The 27,946-nt window shown below is 43.3% G+C and overlaps 1 protein-coding gene across 2 annotated transcripts; it reads right to left on the bottom strand.

Annotated features, from left to right (window-relative positions):
* Positions 1-41: 41 nt before the first annotated feature.
* BSG (basigin (Ok blood group)) lies at positions 42-27,946 on the bottom strand. Of its 2 annotated transcripts, none has more exons than XM_069962377.1 (8): positions 27,749-27,946; positions 12,856-13,012; positions 10,882-10,970; positions 8,159-8,295; positions 3,548-3,824; positions 3,113-3,137; positions 2,155-2,216; positions 42-593 (listed from the first exon to the last, which is right to left on the bottom strand). In XM_069962377.1, exons 1-7 carry the CDS (start codon positions 27,816-27,818, stop codon positions 2,162-2,164), a joined length of 810 nt encoding a protein of 269 aa, XP_069818478.1. In that variant the 5' UTR covers positions 27,819-27,946; the 3' UTR covers positions 42-593; positions 2,155-2,161. The 2 variants fall into 2 exon arrangements, with proteins under 2 accessions (XP_069818478.1, XP_069818477.1); XM_069962376.1 differs by lacking the exon at positions 27,749-27,946 and adding an exon at positions 14,335-14,749.

Below are 27,946 nucleotides of genomic sequence, written 5' to 3'. Positions count from 1 at the left end.
TCTTAAGAAAAAAAAAAAAAAAGAAATTAAAATTAAACAAATAAAGAGGTGGGACTTTATTGGTGTGGTTTCTCTTTAGACACAAATTTACAATCCAGTGTCAAACTTTTAAAAACAGATACATTAGATTGTGGGCCACAGGATAAAGAGTTCTGCATTATCCCTTTACATATAAATGAAAACTAAAATGAATGTTGTCCTGCACTGCATGTACATGCCAACAGTTTAAAACACACAAAAAATACACAGAAGGAAATAGTTCAGGATTAAAGAAAATACAACTGAATTTATAAGGCTACTACTGAATCTAAATACCAGGTGCCAACAAACATTTGGCAGCTGCTGCAAGACAAAAAAAAAAAAAAAAAAAAAAAGCAGCTCCTGTCAGCAGAACATTGACATCCAGCAAAGGTCCTCGTTTCTGTTTCAAGCAAATAAAAAAAAAATCTGTGTTTTACATGAAGGAGAAAAAAAATCTATTAGGATTGGGTGTTGCCATTTAGAATATGAAGGGAGGCAGGGAATTCTTGAACTCTGAGTGCAAAACACCAGAACTTGTTCAATGTTTCTTCCATAATGAATCTTTCATTCATCTGCAAGGAACAACAATACATGTCATTAACTTACACTTGTTTACTATTAACCAAATAAAAGCAGACTCTGGACACAGTTATAAACCTTGATTGTCGTCCAAGGATGACATAGGGATTCAAAGAAACAAAAAAGGTGGCATGCACCACTCACATTGTGCTACGCCTGCAAGTAGGGCTAAACCTTGGGCGTGCTCATAGCCTTGTGCAGCCCTACATTTACATGTCCCACAAGCTGTCAGTCGCCATGGACAGCACTACAGAGATCTATCTGTCCACATTGCACTGACCTAGAGAATAGTGATCCTTGCTGCAATTGCAGGTCTGTACTAGGACCCCCATTTCCCAGCGTGGATCACAGCCTTATAACATGTAAGGATGTGTGAACTGGGCCATTTAAACAAACACTTAAGTCTCTACACATTTCCCATACTGGAAACATGTATGCATCTCATATCTAAAGATAGTCCAGGTGGTATTGACTCTTTATATTACATATAGGGATCAGGTGGTATTGACTCTTTATATTACATATAGGGATCTCTCTATACTGGGGTGGCCACCTTATGAGGGCTCTCACTGTGTGGTCTCAACTATTTTATACAGCTAAACAGCCCCCTATAGATGGTATTACAGGGTCTGGGCTGGTTTGAGAGTGCCATGTATTTAGCACTTTGCTGAAATGCCAATATAAACACTTTGTAAAATCCTACATTTACCATCTATTTGCAATGTACTGGGTTTGTGCAAGAGCTAGCTTAAAAATGTGAAAGGAAGATTTTGTTTCCTTTTACAGGGAACAAAAGTCCTATCATCTGCTTCCTACCCAGAAACCATCAAGCAACCCCTCTCCCCCTTCCCCCAAGGTTAAATAGACAGTAGAAATCAGAGCAGGATACATTTCTTGTTTGCAAAATTTTGTTTTCTATGGAACAAGAACACACATCCCACACAACAAATAATCACCTCTAGACCAAGCACCAGGTGTGTAAAAAAAAAAAAAAAAAAAATACCAGACAGTTATGCACCTATGATTTCATACTTACAGCACAGACCTAGCAGCTAACAGGAGATACCAATGCACATGCTACCCTACAGTATTCCTAAGGTGACAGTATGTGCAGTGGTTAGAGCACACCCAAAATGTCACAAAAGATTTCTGCTCAACCCGAGTATTTAAAAAAAAATAAATAAAAAAAAACTCAGGGCCAGTGGAACACTAGAGAATCTATATTTAACCATTCCTATGCCCCCATAGTGTAGTGACACCGTTCATGGATCACTGCCAGTCTCCTGCAGCATCACATCCCAGCAGAGAAATGTCTGTTCAGCCAGTGACTGGGGCAGAACACTGCTGCACTGACAGACTGGCTGAGCGGGTACTTCCCCCACTGGGACGTGACGCAGGAAGAATGGAGAAACTGCGGGGGCACATGGACTGGCAAGTATAGATTCATTATGTTGCCCCAATCCCATGCAAGCATTGGAATTTTAGGTTTGCCTGGAGTTCCCCTTTAAAGTTACTAATAGCTTCCCCTAAAGTTCAAATACACTGCACACTTACCTATGGCTCAGCTTGAATTTCTCTGCCGCACATTCTCATGGTTTGTGCCAGCATTGCTTTTCCTAAAAAAGCAATAGTAAAAGAAATTAAGATAAAAAAACCAAAAATTTATATGTTAAACTGTGCAACAGTAGAAAAGTAATCGTCAAGAAATATCTTGTCAAAGCTATATCATACAAATGTCTAGAGAACATCTGGTTAGATTTACTAACCACCAACAAGAAAGAAATATGCACATCTCACAGACATAGCTGCAAGATTGATTATAATCACAAATATAAGCCTTCTTAATTGATTAATGAGAATCTGTCCGGTCCCCACTGTGGTGTGCCCCCACGGTGGTATGGTGGAGGTATGGCCGGTCACTTGCTAGGTGGTGAAGTGTGACGCCAACTCTATGGTGGTTGGCCAAGACGTAACCGGACCCTAGGATGTTACGTTGTGACGCAAGTGTCGGTTGGGCACACAGGTATGGTGGCACATCTGCTTTTATTTTAAAAGGGCCGGTTACACCTTGATCCCCTGTGGACAGTGACCTCACAGGTTATTGCAGGGTCCCTTGGGCTGTTGTCACGGTGGTCCAGAGTGGAGTAGTGACCCACCCGGACTATTGGCACTACCACCCACAAAAAGGGGAAATGTCCCAAGGAGTGTTCATGTGCTGTGTTGACTAAAATGCTTGTTTCATGAATGAGTTTTTAGGGTGCGTTCACACCTACAGGATTCGCAGCAGATTTGATGGTGTTCAGTTTTTTAAATGAAATCTGCTGCGCATCCGCTGCGGAAAATACGCTGCGGATCCAGTAAGTGTAAATGTACCCTTAAACTGTGTTTTCCCTACCTTCTCTACAAATGTGGAAACACAGGCTTACATGTAATGACCTTCCCTCTACCAATTCTATTCACAATTCCTTTAAATACACAAAACATGAATTATACATATAAAAGTTTTACTTACAAAGGTGCAGATCCACCATCTTCATCTGTGGGAAGATAAAACAAGTTATTTCAAGTCTGAATACAGCAGTTGTCTCCATGCTGGCAGTGATCAATAAAGCAGGGCAGAAACTGATCATGTATTGCCTCACCTATTCACTATTGTGCTAGATGCAAGCAGATTAAATTACATTCATTCTTACCAAATGAGTTTTCCCTTCCTGTTGCTCAATAAGGGGAGGAAAAAGAACAAATAAAGCTATATGGATGCAGTATAAACCTCAGTCTGTGGCAGTCTCAAGTACTTTCAACTTTACATACATGGATTTTAGGGTTTATAGGCACCTACAAATGTGAATGTGCACTCTTCATTCTTTTAAATAAGAGTTTGTGAAGCCATAAAAAGTAACTTCACACAGTCATTATCCAAAAAACTAGTACTTGCAGATCATCTTACCTTCAGGTGCCTCATCAGGCTTTCTCCTCTTCTCGTAAATAAAGATAATTGTGACCAGAATCAGAACCTCTGCTACAATGCCAAGGAAAGGCCAGAGTGCAGCAAGACGGCTACGCACTCGAAGGGTAACAGTGGACCCTGTGTCACCCAGCACATTGGATCCATTGCATATGTATTCACCCTGATCTTTTTCAATGTCTAGTTGGTGGATGCGAAGCTCTGTCTTATTTCCAGAGGACTTAATGAAATAGCGGTCCTCTGAGCCATTCACTATAGCCTAGGGAGAAAAGAGCAAAACATAAAAGTCTAAATGTAGACAGAAACCATACATCCCACAGATATGCAGGCAACTCTCCATAATAGTGATTTATTTTGTATCAGACAGACTAAACTGGAATAAACTGAACCCAGGTCAAGATGCCTACAAGTTCAACTGTTAAAGTAACAATATTTTTGTACTGGAACTTAAGTTATCTGGACTAGATTCCTTTGTTAGACAAGAATTGTTTTGCTGCTGGAGGATTTATTATTTCCAGAACAAAGCAGTGTTTGTTATCTTATGCAGGGAGGCAGCAGACACTATGTCCAGAACAGAGAACAAGAGGGCGGGGTCACTTTCCTCAGCTCATGGTGTGCCTAGGTGGGGAAACTTCTAAGCTCAGCAGGAGAAGCAACTAGACTATGATCCACATTTGAAAATAACCGGAGTACGGCAACATTTACTTCTTTGAAACCACTATTAGGAAATCAAACATGCCCTGAAAAACTACTACGTGGTATGAGTGCAGTTTGGAGCAAAAAAAAAAAAAAAATTAATTAATTTACATTCTCATACTCAATAAATCATTTGAGGTATTTTATACCTTTTGACTACATTAGGGCATAACCCTACAGAGAACATTAAGTGGCAGATCAAAAAGAAAATCCCCGGAGTAAAGGAAGCTCAGCTGCCATTACACTCAACTATGGGATTTCTGAAGATATAGTGCTGTACTGTCACCTTAAGGCCCAGTTCACACTGAGCAAAAGCACCGCAATTCCGCAGCGGAGCTTTCCACCACGGAATCCCTACGTGCTCAGTGTCCTGCAGTGAGTGAATGGGAGGAGACACGGAATTTCAAGTGGATTCCACATCAAAACGCAGATGGAATCAATTGAAGTTCCGTCTGTAAAAAAAAATATGAACATTTCTATTTTCCATTGTGCATAATGGGCTTTTGGCTCATTTGCGAACAGCAGAATTTCCGCCAGGAAAATTCCACTGTGGATCCACGTTCTGACTCAAGAATTGACATGTCAATTCTCAGGGCAGATTCTGCTAGAGGAATCCTATAGAAGTCAATGGGGCTTCAATTCCACTAAAATTCTGTCAAAGCTGAATAGGCAAGGAATTTCAAGCAAAAAAAAATTTACTTAAAAAGGGGTAGTGCAGCACTAAGAAACTATTCACAAAACACACATTACAGAGTTATAAAACTTTGTAATGTATGTTATATCTTTTTTTTTTTTTTTTTGCCCTTTAAATTTATTTTATAAAAAGAGAACATTATTTTATTTTGTATTACATTTATTTAAATAATACTTTAGATAAGAACAAGAGGACACAGTGAGAGATTAGTTGGGGGAAAGATCAAAAGCAACCTGAGAAAATATTACTTTACTGAAAGAGTAGTAGATGCTTGGAACAAACTTCCAGTAGATGTGGTTGGTAAATCTATAATAACTGAATGTAAACTGCTTGGGATAAACATATATCTATCCTCAGATAATACAATGGGAAATACTAAAAGTGCAGATTAGATGGACCAGGTGGTCTTTTTCTCTTTTTTTTCCTTTTTTTTATTCCCTATATTGCTTTATCACAATATACGGCCATACAGTATATTTGCAGTATTTCACTGTAATGTATTAGCAGGTTTTTACAAGTGGCAGCTCTAGGGACCTTTCCAGTCCAAGTCTGTCTCAATAGCGATGGGGTTGGAGATCAAGGCTACAAGGTTTGATCTCAACAGTCGGAGGGTTAACAATTGGGGCAGGTGTGCGGCTGTGTATACAGCTGTCCTGATGGCTCTGATAACATGAGCACTGTAGAAGTCCCAGCACTAACACCTTTATATAATAATATAATATAATATATTATATATAGTAAAGTATATCAAGGTGCCTCCCCCTAAAACTCTTGACCTTCTCAGTGCAGGAAGAGACTTCACTCCGCAGCATCAAAAGGCTTAGTATTCACACTGCATCTGATATTTTTTTTTTATTTTTTTTTTTACTTCTTTTAGAATTGTGCGCTGAATTATATATTCAAAAAAGTTGCTTGTCAGTAATTGTATGCCTTAATATGAAATCTAGAGGTAGATTACGCTTTTCAGTAATGCCAAGAAACAATATCCAGAAGCTATTCTGACAGACATATGCCACAAGAAACTCTCTTTGCATAAGTTCATCAAAGGATACATCTATTTAGATCATTTTTTTTTTTTTTTTTTAAATTTATATTTATTTATGAAAAGTTTCCATGATTATACCCAATACATAACATTTCAGCAAAACATAGCTGCCTACTCAAACAACATAGATAAAATCTCCTGCGCATAACAAATGTTTTAATACATAAACCACCCCCCCCCCCCAAACAACCCCCCCCCCCACTCCCCCTGGACAGAAAGAGGGAAAAAAAAAAAAAAAAAAAAAATGTATGTTATATCTGAATCGCCTCCTTCCCGTTTCTCACCACCCCCGCACATGTACCCGGAAGTGTGGTGCATTATACATACCTGATCAGTGTTGCGCCCGTCCGCCATCTTGTGCCAATGATGTCATCTTCGGACGGATGGCCGAACCGCTCCGACCGTCCCTAGTGCCAGCCGCCCTCTGCAGCGTCATCAGCTGCTCAGCCGCGATTGAGTGAGCCTAACTGTGCTCAGCCAGTCGCGGCTGAGCATCTGATGACGCTGCAGAGGGCGGCCGGCACTAGGGACGGTCGGAGCGGTTCGGCCGGCGATGACATCATTGGCACAAGATGGCGGACGGGCGCGACACGGATCAGGTATGTATAATGCACCACACTTCCGGGTACACGTGCGGGGGTGGTGGGACACGGGGAAGGAGGCGATTCACAGACATAACATACATTACAAAGTTGTATAACTTTGTAATGTGTCCTTTTGTGAATAATTTCTTAGCGCCGCACTCCCCCTTTACAAAAAAAAAATAAATAAATTTTTTTAACTAATTCCCTGAGGATTTCTTAGTGTGAACATACCCTTAAGGCCCTTTTACACAGGCAGACTATCGGCAAGGAGTGTTGCTAGATACTAATCAGCCTGTGTAAGCGTGACAGCGATCAGCTGAGGAGCGGGAAAAGGCCCCATCCTCGGCTGTGCTGGATCTTCTGTGCTGGCTTTAAAATCTATCGTTATTGGCCACACATCTCCCTGTAAACAGTGAGATTTAAAGTGACTGTACCACCAGGCCCAGGCTAAAGCACTGGAGGTGAGCCGACCCACCCTTAGTGGAAGGAAACCCTAGCCCCTCTATGATAGGGTTCCATTGATTCTAATAGTGTCACGTCATGGAGGGGCTGGGGTTTCTTCCCACTAAGGGTGGGTCGGCACGCCACCAGTACTTCAGCCTGGGCCTGGTGGTACAGTCACTTTAAATGACTGCAGAAACTATACAAGGAACGTTCGCATGGCCAAGAAGCTAGGTTAGTTGTGCCATCAAAGGCACTGCAAACTAGGGTCGATCTCACCGACCTGCACCAGTTTGTGGCCGAAGATCAGAGTCTCAAAGGGACTTAGTTCTATAGAGCAGCAGCCATGCATGTTGCCACTCCATTCAATCAGAAAAGAGGCTCCCCATTTTTATGACATATTGCAATCTGACTACTCTATTGGTGTATACCCTCAGAGACCAAAAGGGCCTATCTAAAAAACACCTAGGATGCCACTCAATTCTCATCCTGGCTGCTGCCAGCAGGTGTCCACTATGATACACAGGCAGCAAGCACTGTGTATGCAGCAGACTATGCCTCAGTCCACCCCATATATCAAATGTAAGGAAGGATTGTCAAGACAGTATATTAGCCTCAACCTTTGTCTTTGTAGTAATAGTTTGTAGTATAGAGTAATACTTTAAATACTCCATTAAGAAAGCCTGGCTTATACAAGTAAAAAAGGAAAACTAATTAAAAACCTCCCTGGTAGGTGGCTCCAATCACTTAAATGGCAGAAAGTGCTTCATTTGTATAGAGGGCTTGCCATTATATATAAAAAAAACATTGATTTAAAAATCTTTATGTATGGACATTCTATGAATTCTGAAATAAAAACTACCATTTTATAAAAGGATTCTTTTTTGCAAGCCATCTGTAAGGCATTATCGCTGCATCAGAGCACTCCTGCCACATTAAATATACTGTGCTGAGATACACACAGCTTTGTGCAAACACTGCTATGGTGTACACCTCTGTCCTTTGTAAGACTGGTCACATGATCATGACATCAAGTAGGCACTTTAGGCAAGTTTTTTTGTTAAAAAGTTTGTCTGAAAAATATGGTACATATCATATCCACATTAAACGTTTTAAGATAAACATTCCCAAACCTTGTGACCATCATCAGATGACTTGTACCACATCCACTGTTCCACAAGAGGGTAGGAGTTGCTTTTACATGTCAAAACGCCAGTGTCCCCTTCATTTCCATGCTCAGTTTTCTTATAAGCCATAACATGGGGTGGGACTAAAGAAAACAAGGAGGGTTGAAATGCGTAGACTAAGACTACTAACAAAAAAAATTGCATTAATACAAGTCCTCCACTCACTAGCCAAACAGTTTCCAGAACACAGTTCACAGCAGATCTGATGGCCTAGAACTTATTTGCTTTGAATCTGCAGCTTCAAATCTGCGCCATCAAATCTGCTGCAGATCCCGTACGTGTGAACGCACCCTAAAACAGATCTTCAAAGAGACAACATCTGTTCATATCCTAATATTGCTCCACTGCATATGGACCAGTCAGGCAACTATCTGCAGTATATGGAGTTTGCTACCAATTAAAGGGGTTGTCCAGCGTGGGGGCTACTTTTTCATATGGCCGGGGAGGAGGTGGCTGAAAGAAATGACGTCCACTCACCTCCCCAGTTCCAGCGGCGGGTCCCACCTCCTTCACTGAGTGGCTGAGCAGACCTGAGAAGTCACGTCTCGGGCCCGCGTCAGACACCCGGAAGGGGCCGGGAACCGGGACCCGCCGCTGGAACCGGGGAGGTGAGTGGACGTCTTTTCTTTCAGCCACCTCCTCCCCGGCCATATGAGAAAATAGCCCCCACGCTGGACAACCCCTTTAAATAATTTTTAGAGCCTTAAAGGAGAAGTCCGGCAAATTTTTTTTAAATTGTATTGCCCCTCAAAAGTTATACAAATCAGCGTTATACACCTAATACAGGAAATGCTTATAAAGTGCTTTTTTCCCCTGCATCAAAGCTTCACTTCCTGGATAAAATGGTGATGTCACGACCAGACTCTCAGAGCTGTGCGGGCTGTGGTTGCTGGAGAGGATGGCAAAGGGATGCTCAGTGTCCTGTGTCCCCCAGTGTCTCCCTATCATCCTCTCTCCAGTAGCCACAGCCTGCACAGCTGTGGGAGTCTGGTCGTGACATCACCATTTTATCTAGGAAGTGAAGCCTTGATGCAGTAGTAAGTGTTGGGAAAAAGCACTTTATAAGCATTTACTGTAATAAGTGTATATTGGGGATTTGTATAACTTTTGAGGGGCAATACAATACTTTAATAAAAATTTTCACTGGACTTGTCCTTTAAAACTAGAAATCAAAAATAAAATCTTAAAGCTTAAATACAAAGTATTAAGAGCCTCCCACAAAACATAGAAAAGAAAGTGAGAACGATCATAAGAGTGTGCTCGCGTATATATTGATTAAATTAGTTAGCACAGTAAATCTCCAAGTATAGTGTAGCATACAGTGTAGTGTAATATATAGTATAGGATATAGAACCTTGAGACAGTCATCCTGGATTAAGTGTGAATACATTCAATTCACTATTGTCATTGGCCTAATGTTGGAGACTCCTTATCTTAGCTACCTGCAAACTAGATATTTTATGACAGTTTGAGAGTCTGCACATCATCCACCAATGAAAACATGACGCTGATCTAGGTTTGTGCAAAGTACAGGGGGCTAAGGATCTTGCTGGGGTTTTGGCTGTCCTTAGTGTATAGATGCATGACACTCAGGGGAATATAAAAGCTTATGCACACAAGCAGGGGGGGCATTTTGGTGGAACAGCAGAAGACAACGGTGTGTAGTCATCTCTCCCAGGTGCCCAGAAGAATGGGCGAGGCCATCACCTGGGATAGCTAATATAGGTTTGTATTTGCTTTGTCTTGCTTTTATTACTTAAGTAAACTTTATTCAATTATTGTGTGTGGACATTTATTCCCGCATTTTAGAACCTACTAAAAAATAAAAAATTCAGACATCTAATAGAATGTGCACTACCCTAGACAGAGAATGACTTATGGTAGATGAGGGAACAGCTACACCTTTTTATTGGTGGGTTAATATGCCAGATAGGCTAGTCCTTGTTAATTACATGCATCACTAAAGCACTGGTTGTCCATGACTCTTCACTAGCTTCTTGAAATAATTTTGGTATGTACTAACCACTACATACTAGGATCCCACAAGCCCTGGGGTTTGGAGATTGACTGACCTAGTCATGGTCATCTGGCCCTTGTCAGTTACAAGGATCCTTAGGGTCCTATTACAGGGCACGATGCCTTCTGTAAGAGCGCCAGACCTTGCCCTTAAACTGTATACATATCTCTTCATGGTTCCCGGAGCAGCCACTGCAGCTTCATGGTGGATCTCTGAACTGACAGGCCGCTCAGGCAAATAACTGATTCGGACTAACGAGGCCTGTGATTGGCTGAGCGCCTGTCAGTTCAGAGATCCGCCCTAAAGCTGCAGCTCTGGGAAGCAGAGGGCAGACCACCACCAGGACCAAGGAGTGATATGCTGTCAGCCATGCATCCCTATTACACATAGTTTAGGTCAGGACCAAAAGACAAGATCAGCCCATCGTTGTCATCGGCTGATCGTCGTCTACTTATACAAAGCGATTATCTGCCAAATTGGCCCATTTGGCCAATTGTTGCTTTGTTTAATAGGGCCCTTATTCTTGCCCATATTTGCTGCTTCCAACACACCACCAGCAAGGTGGTTTGCAAGAAAGAAAAACTTGTGACATACATATATACACATATATTACACACACACACACACACACACACACACACACACACACTACCTGTTACATTGATCATTCCCATAAGGTCAGGAACAGATAGGAACTTGCAAGTATATTGTCCAGAGCTCTCGACGTTTACCTCTGTAATGCTGAAGACACAGAATATGGCATCAATTATTAAAACTGCAAGGCAATGTTCATTACTACATCCATAATTTGCAACGGAGTAGAAGACAAACAAGCAGATTGTTTTACTCGCTTTACACAGGACAGACAGGAATTCAGGTCACAGAAAGGAATTCTAATGCAGTTAATCCCTCTAGAGAACATGAATGGTTCAATTGCACGTCTGCTCCCGAGAGAGTGAAGTGCCACCACCTCAGTCAGACATTGATGTTAATGCAGGCAGCCACTGAATGCACAGATACAAAGACACCAATGCCTTCCTCTTACAATCCTCAATTAAGTACAGCACACACACACACACACACACACTTTAAGACCCTTTCAGGTTCACTTATGAAATTTAAAAACTGCAGGAAAGTTCTGAATGCTCCAGAAAATCTGTCCTCAGGAGCACTACTCTAATTCCTAAAAGTCATGACATACTGTTCGGTAACCAGGCTACTGCCTGTAAAAGTCTAATGTTGAGGCTTCTTTCAGAACTGTCAACCCTCTTTTCCCCTTCAACCCTCTCAAAAGCTTCCATTACAAAATCAGCTTTTAATGGCAGTGGAAGAGGGACCTTTATAAACCACCTAGACCATACTGAATACAATAGACACTAATATGCGGGGGAGGGGGGCTGTGGCAGAGCAGATAAAACACTATGTGGACTGCTATTATGAGGCTGCTAAAGGGAATGAGTTATCAGAAGTGTTTATATTATTCATAATTCAAATTATTATTAAACATTTAACTTTATGACCACCCACTGCCTTAATACTGGGTTTGTGCAGGTCCTCAGTCAGCAGTAATATCTTTTGGAGTCAGTGCAGTAGAAGGGAGGGGGCTGCTCCTGCACTACAATAGCCAGAGTTGTCATATGCATACTTGGAAGGATTGAGCAGGAGCGGAGGAACCTTTTATCCTACCTGTTTAACACTGTGGTCCACAGCATGATTAAAAGGGAATTTCTTGCTCTAAATCGGTCACGTGGTTTCCCATTGACCTGATCAAACAAGAAAAATTCTCCAGTCAGCCCTTGGAACCTAGAACGGACCTTAGGGCTGTTTGCTGTGCCACAAAGAATGTATTAGCATACAGGAGTATGCTAATACATTATTAACTATAAAAAAAGTTCTAATATAGTACTCCCTTACTGGGATAAGGCGGGTTCAGACTATGGAATTCGTGCTGATATAATCTGGCGGATGCAGTTGCCTGTACGCGCTCATGGCCATTCGCCTCTCCGCCACGAGCCACAGACACCATTCTATGCACGGGCAGATTCCGCACTCCTCCTAAAGAATTGACATGTCAATTCTTTCGGCGGCTAGAGGAATCGGCCACAATAGAATGGTGTCTATGGAGCCAGCGTAAAGGCGCGCGGGCGTGAGCGCATATGAGCAACGGAATCCGCCAGATTATATCCGCACGAATCCTGTAGTCTAAACCCGGCCATAAAGGGAAAAAAAAAAAATTTCTGTTGCACGAGTATGGTACCTCTAAATGTGAAGAACGCACATTGTAAGTACTCGGTATAGCGCACATTGTAAGTACTCGGTTATGCATTAGCATTAAGTTATTAGAAAATAACCCTAAAATACCAGAGTTTTTATTTTTTTCACTAAACCTAATATTCTGACATTTCCAGTTCAGTACAGATGACGTCAGCTGTGTCTTTCAGAGACAGGATTACATTACAGTAAAGCGACACCAATAGATAAGACCTAACACCATTCCCATAGCTGATGTTCAGTGCTCCGCTACAGCCATCCCACCCCCCCCCCACCCCCAACACCCCTTATATTTTGTTTCCATGGGTCTTGCTGTAAAGAATCTTGGTAAATGCTGATAAGTCACTCTACTTACTTATATGTTGTAACTTGACCATCCTCTTTGTCTTCATGAACAAGCTTATGCCCCTTATACCACTGGTGACCAGAAATTTGAAAGGAAGAATCTGTCAAATTACACGTTAGTATCTCTCCGCCGGGTGCATCTGGGGAGCTTGTCAGGATACGTGGATCTGTGGTATAAGATACACAAGTTAGAAATGTGGCATGTCTTAATATTGCAGAAAGTGTAGATTGCTTTTCATTTAAGTTTTATTGACATTCAATATTTAATTGCTAAAAGATATATTGGAATTTAAAGAGTCATTGTCATAACTTTCAAAACCTAAAACCAGATGTGAACTAAAGAAAGTTTGCAATTTAGTTTTTTTTATCTTATTTTATATCATGGTAAACATGGTACTTCCTGCGTTTACACTTTTTCAAAGAGACTAAACAAAGGAAATCCTGTACATCTGCACATTCAGAAGGCAGTCATGTGATTGATGGACACGTTGAGCAGTGACACTCAGTACTGCCCAGGACTTAATGTGTTTGGTGTCTTTATTTCAACCATCACAAGACTAAAAAGTTGCCTTAAAAAGACTGGACCTGGATAAAAGTATAGCTTTATTTTAAAGCATAAAAAAAATAAATAAATATAACTGCAACTTGCTTTATTTCACCACTACTGTTGATTTAGATTTTGAATGTTATAACGACAGTGACAATTTATGATGAACATACTACTACATGTACACAAGAATGCAGTGTTAAGTCTACCTGAGCCTCCTTAAGAGTCTCACTTGAAAGCACTGCAGTATTTTGTTCATTTGCTATAGCATTAAAAACACCACTTGTAGGAGCTGTGAGGAATGGAAGGATGCAGGATAAAGTATTTGAATGTAGATTGGGAGCAGTGTGTTCTGAAACAAGGATAACATCGATCATTCTTTTAGACAGAAGGGTTTGTGGCACTGAAGGTCAGGTATATGGCCCGGTAAGGTTTCACTACATGGGGGAGCAGCTAGGATTATCCACAAAACAAAGGAAAGTCATAATTTGTGAAGGCTGTATGCAGAGGTTAGGAAGACAGCAGTGCTTTTAATAGTGAGCTTATGAACAGCAAAAACAACATTCTATAGAACAGAATGATCTGGATAAGTTTTCTTAATTTACCATACCCACCAAACTGGCTTGCAATGTATCTGAACAGTACACAAACATTATCTGGGCATATCAAACAAACAGAGGTGAAAGGGGAAGGGAGTAAGGTCCAGCTAAGGATATCCAACTGAGCAGTAGCGGTAAATCCTGACAGGAATAAGATGGGAAGAACGTCACATTGTGAGAATGGTGCCTCGGAGCCAAGGATCAAAGCCAACATTAGGGAAACAAAGCATTTTCAAGGAGTCAGCTAAGTCAGGACTACAACAATAAGTGGAAGAATTTGGCTACAAGGGAGTGGGTCTTCAGGATACCACAGAGGTTCTTCAGGATCTGGTCTCTCACTCACGGTCTAAGACAATAACATTGGCCTGTGAACGAATCCACTTGATGCGAGGACTCTTTGTCAAATGATTACGATCTGGATCGTTGCTGGCGCGGCATTCATAAGTTCCAGAATCTTCTGGGGTGAGGTTGAAGAGATAGAGTGTACTTGCAGCATGGTGCACATATGTTCCATTCATCTGTACACGTTCTTCACGTGCTCCATCCCACAGCTGAAGGAAGCCTTCAGTACTATAGTCTGACTCAAACCACCACTGGATCTCTGGCATCGGCCGTCCAATGGCCTCACAGTGTAGCTCTACTGATTCTCCAGTAAGTCTGACCTCTGACAGTGGAGACTTTATGAACCCAGCTGTGGGGTATGAGTGAAAGGTTAAAAAAAACAAAAAAACAAACACAAACATGCAAGTCTTAAAGTGACACTATCACCCCTTTCTGCATTCTGACTCCTCTACACAGGTGTAAAAGGTAAATTTAGCAGTTTTCATACCTTGTTTTATATTATAGGTCATGGTTTTTGTTGAAGTAAAAAGTAATCTTATCAACTGCAGAAGTGAGGGGCCTCCCGGCAATAGTGTCACTGTCGGCCCCGCCCATCCATGATGTCAACACATAGGCCCCACCCCCTTGACACCCCACCCCCTTGACACCCATTGGTATGGGTCGATCTAGAGGGAGTGGGGCCTAGACCTTTAGGCCAGCCTGCTCCAAAGGCCGACAAGGGGGGGAGGGGGCGCTATGTGCCTATGATGTCATGGAGGGGCTGGGCCAATGGTGCCGCTGGGGGCAGTACTAAGCCCCACCCACTTAGCACAATCTACAGTTATTAAAAGATCACTTTTTACTTGAACAAGCACCATGAAGTACGATATAAAATAAGGTATGACAACTGCAAAACTTACCTTTTACACCTATGTACAGAAGTCAGAAAGCAAAAAGCAGGTGACAGTGTCACTTTAAATCTGGCTCAGTCTTTGGCCTCTCCTAAAATGAGAACAGTATACCTTATTAGCAGCCCCTCAACAAAACTATCATGACATTTACTGGGCCCAAGTAGTTAATGAGCACATGCTCTCCATTAGCTAATTAGGCTACAAGCCACTAAATAGGACAAGGCACAATTAACTGATTAGATTACAATCAGAACAAAACAAGAGATTGACAAGAAATCCACCCAGACTGCTGAAACCTTGTGTGCATAGCAACATTTGGAAGTAGGAGTAAAGGCCCTATTACAGTCTGTCAGCGCACCTTTGCTCCTCATTCCCCACTCACCGACACCGCTGTTGCACATGTTGGAAGCAAGCATGTAAGTACAGGGGGTTCCGCTGGGAGGCTGCCTGGGTGATCGCTAAATCGTCCGGGCAGCCCATAGGGGATAGCGGAGGTCTGCTGCCGCCGCACCTTTTCCACGGAGCGACTGCAGCAGATTGTTGCCATATGAGTCATTTGTCTTTCAACATGTTAAAAAGACAAACGACTGCAACGATCAGCCGACATCATTCATGTCGGCTGACTGTTGCCTTCTATTACACAAACTATTAGCAGTAACTGCCGATATCGGCCAATAATCGTTCTGTGTAGTAGGGCCTTAAAGCTAAAGTAGGTGAATGGTTGAACGAACAATTGTATGGTGGAGAGTTCTGAAATCAATACAGTAACATTTCAGTCAGTCAATAACTCTGCCACCAGAGTGAAGACCTGCCATGCACATTCAGGAGACAGTTTTTCTCCAATTGTGGTTGTCTCCACAATCCACTTGATACCCCTTGATTAAAGGGTAGGGAATGGCCCTTTACTGTGCATGGGCAACTACCAAGCTTGTAAGACCCTTTTGTTATTTGCTACATGCAAGTTTGTTCTCCATATGTCAGTATGTTAAAAAATTAGGCTGACCAACAAATAAAACCAACATTATCACATTTTTGGCTCAAAAACGTAGCTACGAAGTGTTAGGCTGCATTTACATGTCTGTATATTTTGTCGACCTACAGACTGAATTGCTGTCCCACCGGTGGCAGGAAAAATGTTTGCGTTTCCGTGGAACTTTAATGACACAGTGTACACGGAGGAGACTGCCACAGTATATACAGACACTGCACTTCCAGTTTATAGAGTCTGTATATAATATGCCCTGGTACTGTGTATAGACCTCCACAGGCCTGCTGTAACTAGTGCATACAGCTGTTATTTCTCTAGCAGAAGCAATCATTTGTTGGTAACCACAAAGCTACAGTATATTTTCCTTGGTCACAGGATCCATTTTTCGCCAGTCATTTGTTTTGTCATAAAGAACAGTGTACAAGCCAGACCTACACAAACTCATGTATCAAAGCACTCAAATGTAGCGCTTTTGTTCTACATGGAGTCGGTGACTAACAGCACTTTTAATGTGCAAGAGAACTGCGGTGCAATGGTTTGCAAAACCTAGGAAAAACCCTGTATGTTTGCTGCAGTATATGACAAAAGGAAACAAGTCCCCTCTATCTATAAAGCCTGTGCCAGGTCCTCTCCTCCATTCCATCCCCGCAGTGACGCACTGGTTTTCCCAGGCAGGCCTGTGCCGTTGTTCCCTGCAGCAGGGAGAGAGGCAGGAGGCTGTCTGCAGATAGTGGTGGGTGAGTGGCAGAAGGCTTTGCAGCATAGACTGTAGTCCCCCAAGCTGGGGCAGAATGGTGCCGGCAGTGTGCTCACTGCTCAAGGCAGGAGAGCACATTTTCTTCACCATCAATCAGCCCTAGTTAGTATAATCATGGAGGAGAATTTAAGTAGTCTTACAGTAGGAATGTCTTGTTTTATGCTGGATTCACACTGTTTTTACAGTTCATTTAGGGTATCCATTTTATGGGAAAATATATATGTATACATATTTAGTGTTCACAAGTGTGGTACACCATGGTTTTTTGTACGTTGAAAGTAAGAGATTAAGAGAAAATACATTAAAAGGACTGCAAAAATGCAGTGTGAGCCACCAAGCCTTACCAGAGCTCATGATGTGAAAGCAGTTATAATTAGTTTATATAGGTAACAGAAAGTCCTTACTGTATTGCTTAGTAACCCCCCACCCCCCCACCCCCTCCATACATGTACAAATCGCTTGGGGAAAGCTTACAAAGTTGTTGTTTTTTCTTCAAGCTTTAACTAACATGTCCCTTTTAGCGCCATTTTCATGCTGCCTTAGGCATTCCCCATTGAAGTAAATGCCCAAGTGACGGCACACCTAAGCGGGAAACATGCAATTTGGTGTAGAACTAAATATACAGTGTAACAGATGCAGCTGCCCTTTACTACTGTCTGGCTGACATTTTACTAAGTTATGTAGACAAGCAATCAGCTGTTGACCTTTGTCAGGTACACTAAACAGATCACAACCCTGACCCCACAAAGATACCGGTGCTCCAAAAAAGAATACTGAACACCACTGAGACAAGGGACAGCACAGTATTACCTGACTATATAAGGGTAGGTGTCCAACTGAAAGATGTACTCGAGGGAAAAAAATATATATATCTTAAAACTGGTCAACGTAAAACACGGTGCTCCCTGCTGCCACCTCTGTCTGTGTAAGAAACTGTCCAGAGCAGCAGCAAAGCCTTAGAGCAAACTCCTTGTGGTGTGGACAGTTTTAAATGGCATCAGCAAGCACCATGTTAGACAGTGAGAATACAGCACTTCATGCAAGGCATACTGTGCCACCAGCTGATTTTCCTCCTTTAGAGTACCACTTTTAAAGGCTGTACCCAGATTAAAAAGTTATCACCTTTTGCCATCATCATAAGGACATGTGTCCAATGCAAACCTTCATTTGTGGATAGATGCAGCCTACAATTATTGTAAGAATGTTAGCTGGGGCCACTATAACACTGATAATTCCAGGAAGATTGATCATGCAAATCTATGGGACTGTGCTGCTCACAAACGTTACAGCTCGCTTTTCTCCCCGCTTATTCTCCTGATTGGACGATGTTTGAACTCTCAGATCCCTGCAGATAAACACCTTTATGTCCATTTTTATATGACAAATATGCTTACAGCAGAGAGTCCCAGTCCAAAATATCAAAAGCATTAGGCTGCATTCACATAATCTGGAGGAGGATTGTGGCACAGATACTCTAGGCAGAGGCCCACACCCTAGGCAGCAGAGCTGACAGGAGCACATGATGTGCGCTCCTGTCATCGCATCTACTACTCACCTTTACCCCCGTGCAGGTCGGCTACACATGCTCACTGGAAGTGGCCTGGACTATGCTGTCGGGAAGAGAGGGCAGTGTAGTCCAGGCCACTTCCGGTGAGCATGTGTAGCCTGCCTGTACGGGGTAGAAGGCGAGTAGTAGATGCAATGACAGGATCACATCGCTGCTGCCGGGCGGTAGGGAGTGATTTGTGTTGCGATCTGCACTAGGACAGGTCCTATTTTTTTGCAGTGCGGATCACAGCACAGATCATGTAAAGGGCTGCATTAACTTTAATGGCAACCAAAATTATGGGACGTGTAAATGCCGCCTTAGACTGCAGTCACACGTCCAAATTTTGCAGACCTATGGACAACGAATGTCTGTACTGGAGGGTTTTCCCGCCTGGCACGATGTATCCATATCATGTCAGCAGGGAAACTATTTGAATCTATGCAGCACTGTAATCACAGCAGCTCTGTCACTACAAACATTTTCCCGCTACTGGAATGGTATTGATACATCATGTCGGGCAGGGAAACCATCCAGGAAAGGCATTCATCGTCCATAAGTCTGCAAAATTTGCAGACGTGTAAATGCAGCCTTGAATCAGAACCACACAGAGGCTCCATCACAACTGCCAATCAGCACTAGAAAACTGGGCCAAACTGACTGGTATATCAATATCCTGTTTCCCTGAAAACCTTATATTAAAAAGAGGTTGTCCAGGAACAAATCACTTCCTCTATCCACAGGATAGGGGAAAGTAGGTGGTCGTGTTGGGTCTGACCTCTGTACCTCCCGCTAATCTTCATACCGGGCCCCTGTGGCGGCAGCAAGGTACCACAATTTGTGTGACCAAAAGGGCTTGTGAGGGTTCACTGTGGCCTCAGAGATAATCATTAACACAATCATGTAATGTGGACTGATCTTTAAACAAAGCAAGTCTCTTCATCTAAATAATGGGCATGTATGAATAGCTGCTATGTGTAAATTAATGACTGGAAGCAGTTCCCTATCAGGGGCTTGTTAATGGAGAGCTCAGAAGCAGGCATACAAGTGCCCACTATAAAATAAACCATGTGAATATAGACGCGAGATTTCAAAATGCCAACTGACATCTGCCTGGTCTCAGTTATTTAGGAACTCTGCAGGCCCTCTAGCAGGGCAAAAAAATGACAATGCAGGGTAGCACAAAGGATGGCTGGGTTGTAAATCTACACTGGGTTAATGGCACTTTTCTGAGCAACATATTAGGGTCAAAAGTTCAATTGGAAGCAAAGATTTTTCACAAGAGCAGGAACAGCAAAGAAAAAAAAACAACTCTCACTTGTCTCACTCCTTCTACCCAAGGAATGTAATAGCAGCTTGCACCTTTTACATAGTACAGACTGCTGAGAGCACCATCCAATGACAAGGCAATGCAGAGTCATATGACTCACCAGTATAACCATCTCAAAGTCACCTTCACCCTGCACTGAGCAGCCACTACCCAGCAAGCTAATCTGTACATGTGCAGTTACAGGGAGCAGAGCACGGCCTTCAGTAACAAAGCAGATTTCTATGTACAAGTGGAGGCCTTTCCTTCAAGTGTAATATATCCAAACCCTATGCTGACTTCCATATTCAGGGTAATACATTCAAGGTCATTTAGGATAAAGGCTGGAAGAGTGATGTCACTTATGTAAATGACAAACAGGTTCTAAAGGTCATAAGAGGGAGGGGGTCAATACATTAGGCAGAAGTCTGTCAGGTATATAATGTAAACCTGAACAGCCTCAAACAAAGGAACAACTATTACAAATAGACACAAAGCTGCCAGAAAGAAACAAATCCAAGTCAAGCCCCTAGCACATTATCTTACCTAGAATGGCCTCGTGTTTGTAACACACCAGACATACCTGCCCACACAAGGGGTATCCCCTGTAAGCTCAATGTACAACCATTTCTAAAGGCCTAGGGGGATCAAGCAGTCTTGCAAGGACAATGTCCTTTGTTGCCCATAGCAAGCTGTCAGGACAGAACACATACATATTGTATTTTTTATTGCAGAGCTGTAATTGGGTGCTTTGGGCAACAAAGGACATGCTTACTAGCAGACCGATGGCAGGGCTTTTACTATGTTAAACCTGCTGGTTACCTTTTTAAGGCCACATAGGCAAGGCAGTGAAGGTTTATGCACAGGGCATATCCAAAGCAAGTCACATGTAACAATACCCAGCAACTTAGTGCTTAATAAAAGATTCAGTCCCATCAACAGAAAACAATCTCTGCAGATCAAACAGGCAGACATTGCAAGCAAGCAATTTAATCCAACATCTGTATTTATACCAGCTATTAGCCTTTGAAAAAGGACCAGCCCCAAAATCCTTAGGGAAATTAAGCCAAAATGCAACCATATTTTGCAGAGCCCACCACCAGCACCAGAGCCTTCCTACCCACATTACAGCTGACAAACAAGTTTACTGATTTATAGCTCCTGGTCACAAGTCACAGCAAGACCTGACAGACCATGTAACCTCTATTATGTGTTACAGCTCGAATGACCTTTAAGCTCATTTCCACTGGCATCAGTTAATCGTTCACTAGCCCCATATGGGTCCATTTACACAGAAAGATTATCTGACAGATTATCTGCCAAAGATTTGAAGCCAAAGCCAGAAATGAATTTTAAAAGAAGAAATATCAGGCTTTCCTTTATGGCCTGATCTCTGTTTATAGACTGTTTCTGGCTTTGGCTTCAAATCAGTGACAGATAAATCTTTCTGTGTAAATGGCCCATAAGTCCTTTCATTGAAGCCACCAAATTGCCCATTGACCAGTACCTTAGCTGACATGCAGACAAATACTGGATATGACAAGCCCTTGGTTTGGCATCTTAAATCGGGGATCCAACAAGTTTTGGTTTACAAGACTTTGTATTGATAATGTCATGTCACACATACTGTTAATATCTTTCTGTCATCAATAGGCTGGACACTAACCATATTTGTTTCTATCACTCAGTAGGAAAACTTGAGCATAAAAGTGCTTTAAGTGTTTAAAACTATTGACTGCAATATCCAGAGGAAGGCAATAAAACACTTAGGGCTATGGCCATGCAGGTTGCAAGACCAAAACTCTCCATTGTGGCAGCCTGAAAATTTCCAGGAGGTGGATCCCTCATGTTAGGCATTCAGACCTCTGTATCACCCCTCTCACCACCTCCGAGATGAACCGAAATGTGATTGAGATTCCCTCCTCTAATGTCTAGGAAAGACCTGTCAGACATGGGGAATTTCAATGGCAGATCCTTGTGTATGAGATATAAGCTGTCACTAAAGTTGTCCAGCAGTCACCATACACATACATTAAATAAATGTCTGGCGAATGCTGTAATTACTGTAGGATCATCTTATATGTTACGGGGGGGGGGGGACAGTAACCATTGTTGAGGAGGCATTGGTCCGCTACTAGAAATTGTGACACACACCACCCCTTCTCAGAAGGTATATTTCCGAGACGAGCAGAGTGTAAAAGCACCAGGAAGCAGAACAGGTAAGATCGTTCCTGCGTCACCGATAACCTTAATGAATATAATGAAAATTCCCAAAATATAGGGGATAAAAAAAAAAAAAACTGATCTCTGGGGGTTCAACCACCAGGACCACCACCAATCCAGAGAATGGTGATAAAAATTGCCTGCAAAAATAGCACTCAGTGGACCTGCACGGCCACCATTAATATCACCAAGAATCATTTTCTATAGGGCTGCCAAATGGTTCCACATTCAGCAGTCATTTGTCGGCCCCATAGAGAATGGATATAGCACAGGCTGCATCCATTCACTGCAGGACAACTGCATCCCCTTTTTTGGATCAGTTGTGGTCCAAGTAGTGAGCAGCTGATAAGCTATAATAGAAATATTCTTTTAAGCTGGCTATACAAAATGTAAGTCAGCCATTAATCCATTTCTGTCAATTGTACATATGATGATATGATTTGCTGAATTTTGCCAGCAGCTTGAAATGGAGAAGAAGTTTAAAATATAATTATATATATACACACACACACTCACCGGCCACTTTATTAGGTACACCATGCTAGTAACGGGTTGGACCCCCTTTTGCCTTCAGAACTGCCTCAATTCTTCGTGGCATAGATACAACAAGGTGCTGGAAGCATTCCTCAGAGATTTTGGTCCATATTGACATGATGGCATCACACAGTTGCCGCAGATTTGTCGGCTGCACATCCATGATGCGAATCTCCCGTTCCACCACATCCCAAAGATGCTCTATTGGATTGAGATCTGGTGACTGTGGAGGCCATTTGAGTACAGTGAACTCATTGTCATGTTCAAGAAACCAGTCTCAGATGATTCTAGCTTTATGACATGGCGCATTATCCTGCTGAAAGTAGCCATCAGATGTTGGGTCCATTGTGGTCATAAAGGGATGGACATGGTCAGCAACAATACTCAGGTAGGCTGTGGCGTTGCAACGATGCTCAATTGGTACCAAGGGGCCCAAAGAGTGCCAAGAAAATATTCCCCACACCATGACACCACCAGCCTGAACCATTGATACAAGGCAGGATGGATCCATGCTTTCATGTTGTTGACGCCAAATTCTGACCCTACCATCCGAATTTCGCAGTAGAAATCGAGACTCATCAGACCAGGCAACGTTTTTCCAATCTTCTACTGTCCAATTTCGATGAGCTTGTGCAAATTGTAGCATCAGTTTCCTGTTCTTAGCTGAAAGGAGTGGCACCCGGTGTGGTCTTCTGCTGCTGTAGCCCATCTGCCTCAAAGTTCGACGTACTGTGCGTTTAGAGATGCTCTTCTGCCTACCTTGGTTGTAACGGTTGGCTATTTGAGTCACTGTTGCCTTTCTATCAGCTCGAACCAGTCTGCCCATTCTTCTCTGACCTCTGGCATCAACAAGGCATTTCCGCCCACAGAACTGCCGCTCACTGGATGTTTTTTCTTTTTCGGACCATTCTCTGTAAACCCTAGAGATGGTTGTGCGTGAAAATCCCAGTAGATCAGCAGTTTCTGAAATACTCAGACCAGCCCTTCTGGCACCAACAACCATGCCACGTTCAAAGGCCTCAAATCACCTTTCTTCCCCATACTGATGCTCTGTTTGAACTGCAGGAGTTTGTCTTGACCATGATTACATGCCTAAATGCACTGAGTTGCTGCCATGTGATTGGCTGATTAGAAATTAAGTGGTAACGTGCAGTTGGACAAGTGTACCTCATAAAGTGGCCGGTGAGAGTATATATTTATTCCCACTACACAGGGCTGTGGAGTCAGGGAAAAAAAAAATGTACCAACTCCAGCTTTAAAAAAAAGCTTAAAAAAATGGAGAATTGAATTTTAACATGAATTTTACAAGTTTTGCTCATGAATATATATTACGAGCAAAATTCTAGGACACTGGCCCTATTACTAGGGGGGGGGGGGGGGGTCATGGAAAAAGTTGTCGGTCACCATTTGGCAGTTTGTTTCTGAGCTGGAAGAGTCCATTGTGTGGGGGGAGATCTGTGCTGTTCTCTTCCTGGATGCTGGATGACTGTTTATGCGCAGCAGTGTAATATGAAGATATCCTGTGTAATATAGAGGAGGAGGAGACATAAGTAGTGTAGCTGTAACCTCTGTATTCAGTGTGGTGTTCTCTCTGGGAGAAGATTGTGTGCTTTTCTTCAGTGATCTATGGCTTTAGTAGGCTGTGTGCTATGACTACAGCAGGCTGTGTGTGTGCTATGGCTGCAGCAGGCTGTGTGTGTGCATACAATTGCGTGCCCCCACAGTGACCTTCTATATCACTGTGTGACCTCTATATCACTATGTGTAACCCTTCTCTATATTACTATGTGTGACCCCCTGTATATCACTATGGCTGACCTGTATAACAGGTATCTGGCAGTGTTAGCAGTGTTTCTTTAAGTATAGTGAATATTTAGTTATAAACATAGAAGACTGTCAGCAGGAAAAGACCACCTGCTCCATCTAGTCTAATTCTGAGTTGTTCAGGACATGGAGGCTGGAGACTGGCTGCATCCACTGCACACACAGGAGAAGCTGCTTTATATCTTTCCTTATTCCCTCAGAAGTCGCCCCAGGATCATGTAGGACATTAGGCAGAAGCTGCTGAGCCAGTGTGATAAATTACTCCCCTGGTATATGATTGGCCATTTATGAAGGAGCAGGAGTCGGGAATCAGAGTCGGTCCTGATAAAATTCAGGAGTCGGAGCTATGGCTTACCGACTCCACAGCCCTGCCACTACAGAATACGTGCAGAGAAGTCTCTGCGCGTATTCTGTAGTGTGCACATGCCCTTCAAGCACAAGCACTCTGTCAATTCTAGAATGCATGTTTATGTGAGGGGAAAGGAACAGCCATGGGCCAAGTTTTGTTCAATCAATGAAGGCGTATGGCCACCATTATTGTAGTGGATAGATCAGTTTTTGAGTGTAATTCATCTATTCATGGCTGCCTTGCTATGGTCATGCTGTTACTACATTTACCCTTCTATAAGCTGAATAAAATGCAAATTGCCTGCAATAAATCTGAAACTGGCTGCATAGTTAACAACCCAGAGAGAAATACCAAATCCCCACCTGCTGGAGTTTGTTGTAGTGGTGACCCTGGTAAAATACAATCTGGCAGCTTACCAGTTTGGACTAGCCACATAAAGTACACATTCATCAACAACGGGGTTAATAATTGGTGCAGCAAGGCTAGTGCTGAAGAATGCAGGCGATTGAAGCCACTCCAAACTGAAATCACATGCAGTGTCCCAGGTCAGCCAAATTATAAAGAGGATTATTAACAGGCCAATGGGCTTACTGTACTCCAAACTTCATTTCCTAAGAACAAGGGAAGCTCTTATGTGATTTAGACTGGTCCAAGCAGCAGATCTACAGAAACCCACTAAACATTACATATTTGAAAGGTTTGAAAAAGCCAAATTTTGCAATGAAACAAATTGCAAGAGGGAATGAAGCTTTGCTGACATACTCCAAGCTCCCGGCATCTTCTGTTCTTCCTCTGGACGGCACTATGGGAAAACTGGCACCATTATACAAGACAACTTAGTAATGTAAGAACTGATAGTTTTTAAGAACATTCCTTTTTAGTGATGAGCGAATCTGTCAAAGTGTTTAGGTTTGGCAAGGTTATTTGAACACTCTGCATTTGATTTCCTGTGGCTACAGAAGTTTGATGCTGCCCTAGGGCTGCCAGGAAAACATGGCTACAGGCTGTATCTGTTTTTTCTGGCCGCCCTAGGGCGTTATCCAACTTCTGCAGCCGTGTAAAATCCAACACAGACCGTTCTGGCTCAGATAACATTGCCAAACCTGAACATTTTGACAGGCTTAACGCTACTCTTAAGATGATAATGCTATGCACAATAAGTTACAAGCCTCGTTCCGATGAATTAGCAGGTCACCCATTACACCCTATAAAACAAGCCAAAAAAGGCAAAGAATATATACAGGATATACCAAATAAGCTAATGTTTAAAGAACTGAACAACCAAACAAATAGGCTTTCAATGGTAAAAGGCTTCTCTAATATTTTACAATTCACAGCTGACCAGTGAGCTATGTAACATGCAGCGTGCTACCTTACATGCAGATTTCCTTGGGTACTTGATTTGTGTACACAGGCCCTTGGGTAAAGATACATTCTTTCATGAAGAAACTATAGGTAACACAATGCCTTTATGACTATGGCAGGGTATGATGCCTGTCAGTATGGGCAGCCAAGCCTAAAATATAAGGGTGGGCTTACTACATCTAACGTGCTGCACAATACAAGCCCTCCTTACCACCAAGAGGTCTTCTGTCACGTTACTGTAAGATTGTGTCCATCCACAGGCTAAAAACCCTACAAATGAAGGTTTGCTACAGCTACATCCTGTAACAAAGCCTGGAAACCAGTCTGATGCAGCTCCTGAGAAGTGACGCAATGTAGCAGGGAAGCAGCCTGGGAGACACAGCAATGTCCTTGCTGAGAGAGCTTACTAACCCATTGTAGAAGGTGACAGCACACCCTGCAAACAAGGTTGGAAGAGTCAAAAGCTGAGAGTATATGGCACACTGTTACATCATTGTATGGTGGCCGCACTCCCAGCATATTACTGGGCCTCTCTTATATGTAGTGCTGTACTTCCAGCATTACAGGGCCTGCCTTACATGTAGTGCTGCCCTCACTGTTATATTATATGGTGGCCACTCTCCCAGCATATTACAGGGGCCCCCTTACATGGTGGCCGCTCTCCCAGCATATTACAGGGGCCCCCCTACATGGTGGCTGCTCTCCCAGCATATTACAGGGACCCCCTTACATGGTGGCCGTTCTCCCAGCATATTACAGGGCCTCCCTTACATGGTGGCCGCTCTCCCAGCATATTATAGGGGCCCCCTTACATGGTGGCCGCTCTCCCAGCATATTATAGGGGCCCCCTTACATGGTGGCCGCTCTCCCAGCATATTACAGGGGCTCCCTTACATGGTGGCCGCTCTCCCAGCATATTACAGGGCCTCCCTTACATGGTGGGCGCTCTCCCAGCATATTACAGGGCCTCCCTTACATGGTGGCCGCCCTCCCAGCATATTACAGGGCCTCCCTTACATGGTGGGCGCTCTCCCAGCATATTACAGGGCCTCCCTTACATGGTGGGCGCTCTCCCAGCATATTACAGGGCCTCCCTTACATGGTGGGCGCTCTCCCAGCATATTATAGGGGCCCCCTTACATGGTGGGCACTCTCCCAGCATATTACAGGGCCTCCCTTACATGGTGGCCCCTCTCCCAGCATATTACAGGGGCCCCCTTACATGGTGGCCGCTCTCCCAGCATATTACAGGGCCTCCCTTACATGGTGGCCGCCCTCCCAGCATATTATAGGGGCCTCCTTACATGGTGGCCGCCCTCCCAGCATATTATAGGGGCCCCCTTACATGGTGGCCGCTCTCCCAGCATATTATACGCCCTCCCTTGTGCTGCTCTCACTAGATGGTGGAGGCCACATCTCGGCTGCAGGCATCCGGCTCTAATATTACGGTTTGCTCTTAAATTCTGACGTCACCGAACCCCTGCCCCTAAGTAATGCGGTTTCTCACCCTCCTGCCCAGAGACCACGGCAATACGGTCGGTAAGGAGAGCCCTTGCACGCCGCGCAGCAGCCGACCGTTAGCGCCCGGTCATGGTCTCACCCCCAGCCAGCCCTATAACAACGCGCCGTTTACCTGAGCAGTCGGCCCCTCTCCCGCCCCACACGAGCAGCACAGCAGCGACCAAGAGCCCGGAGCCGTTCATATTGCAGTATGCCCCGGCCACACACACAGGTCACTGGCGTCCCGTCTTCTCTCCTCACCGTACGGAAACCAATTAAAGCTAGAGGCAGATCAGCTGCTTCCTTATGTCGGTGGGCGGGGGCATGAGCT

This window comes from Dendropsophus ebraccatus, chromosome 3 (assembly GCF_027789765.1).
Source record: "Dendropsophus ebraccatus isolate aDenEbr1 chromosome 3, aDenEbr1.pat, whole genome shotgun sequence".
In the NCBI taxonomy this organism is placed as follows: domain Eukaryota; kingdom Metazoa; phylum Chordata; class Amphibia; order Anura; family Hylidae; genus Dendropsophus; species Dendropsophus ebraccatus.
Note: the sequence above shows the minus strand (reverse complement) of the source record. Positions and strands in the feature narration are given on the sequence as shown.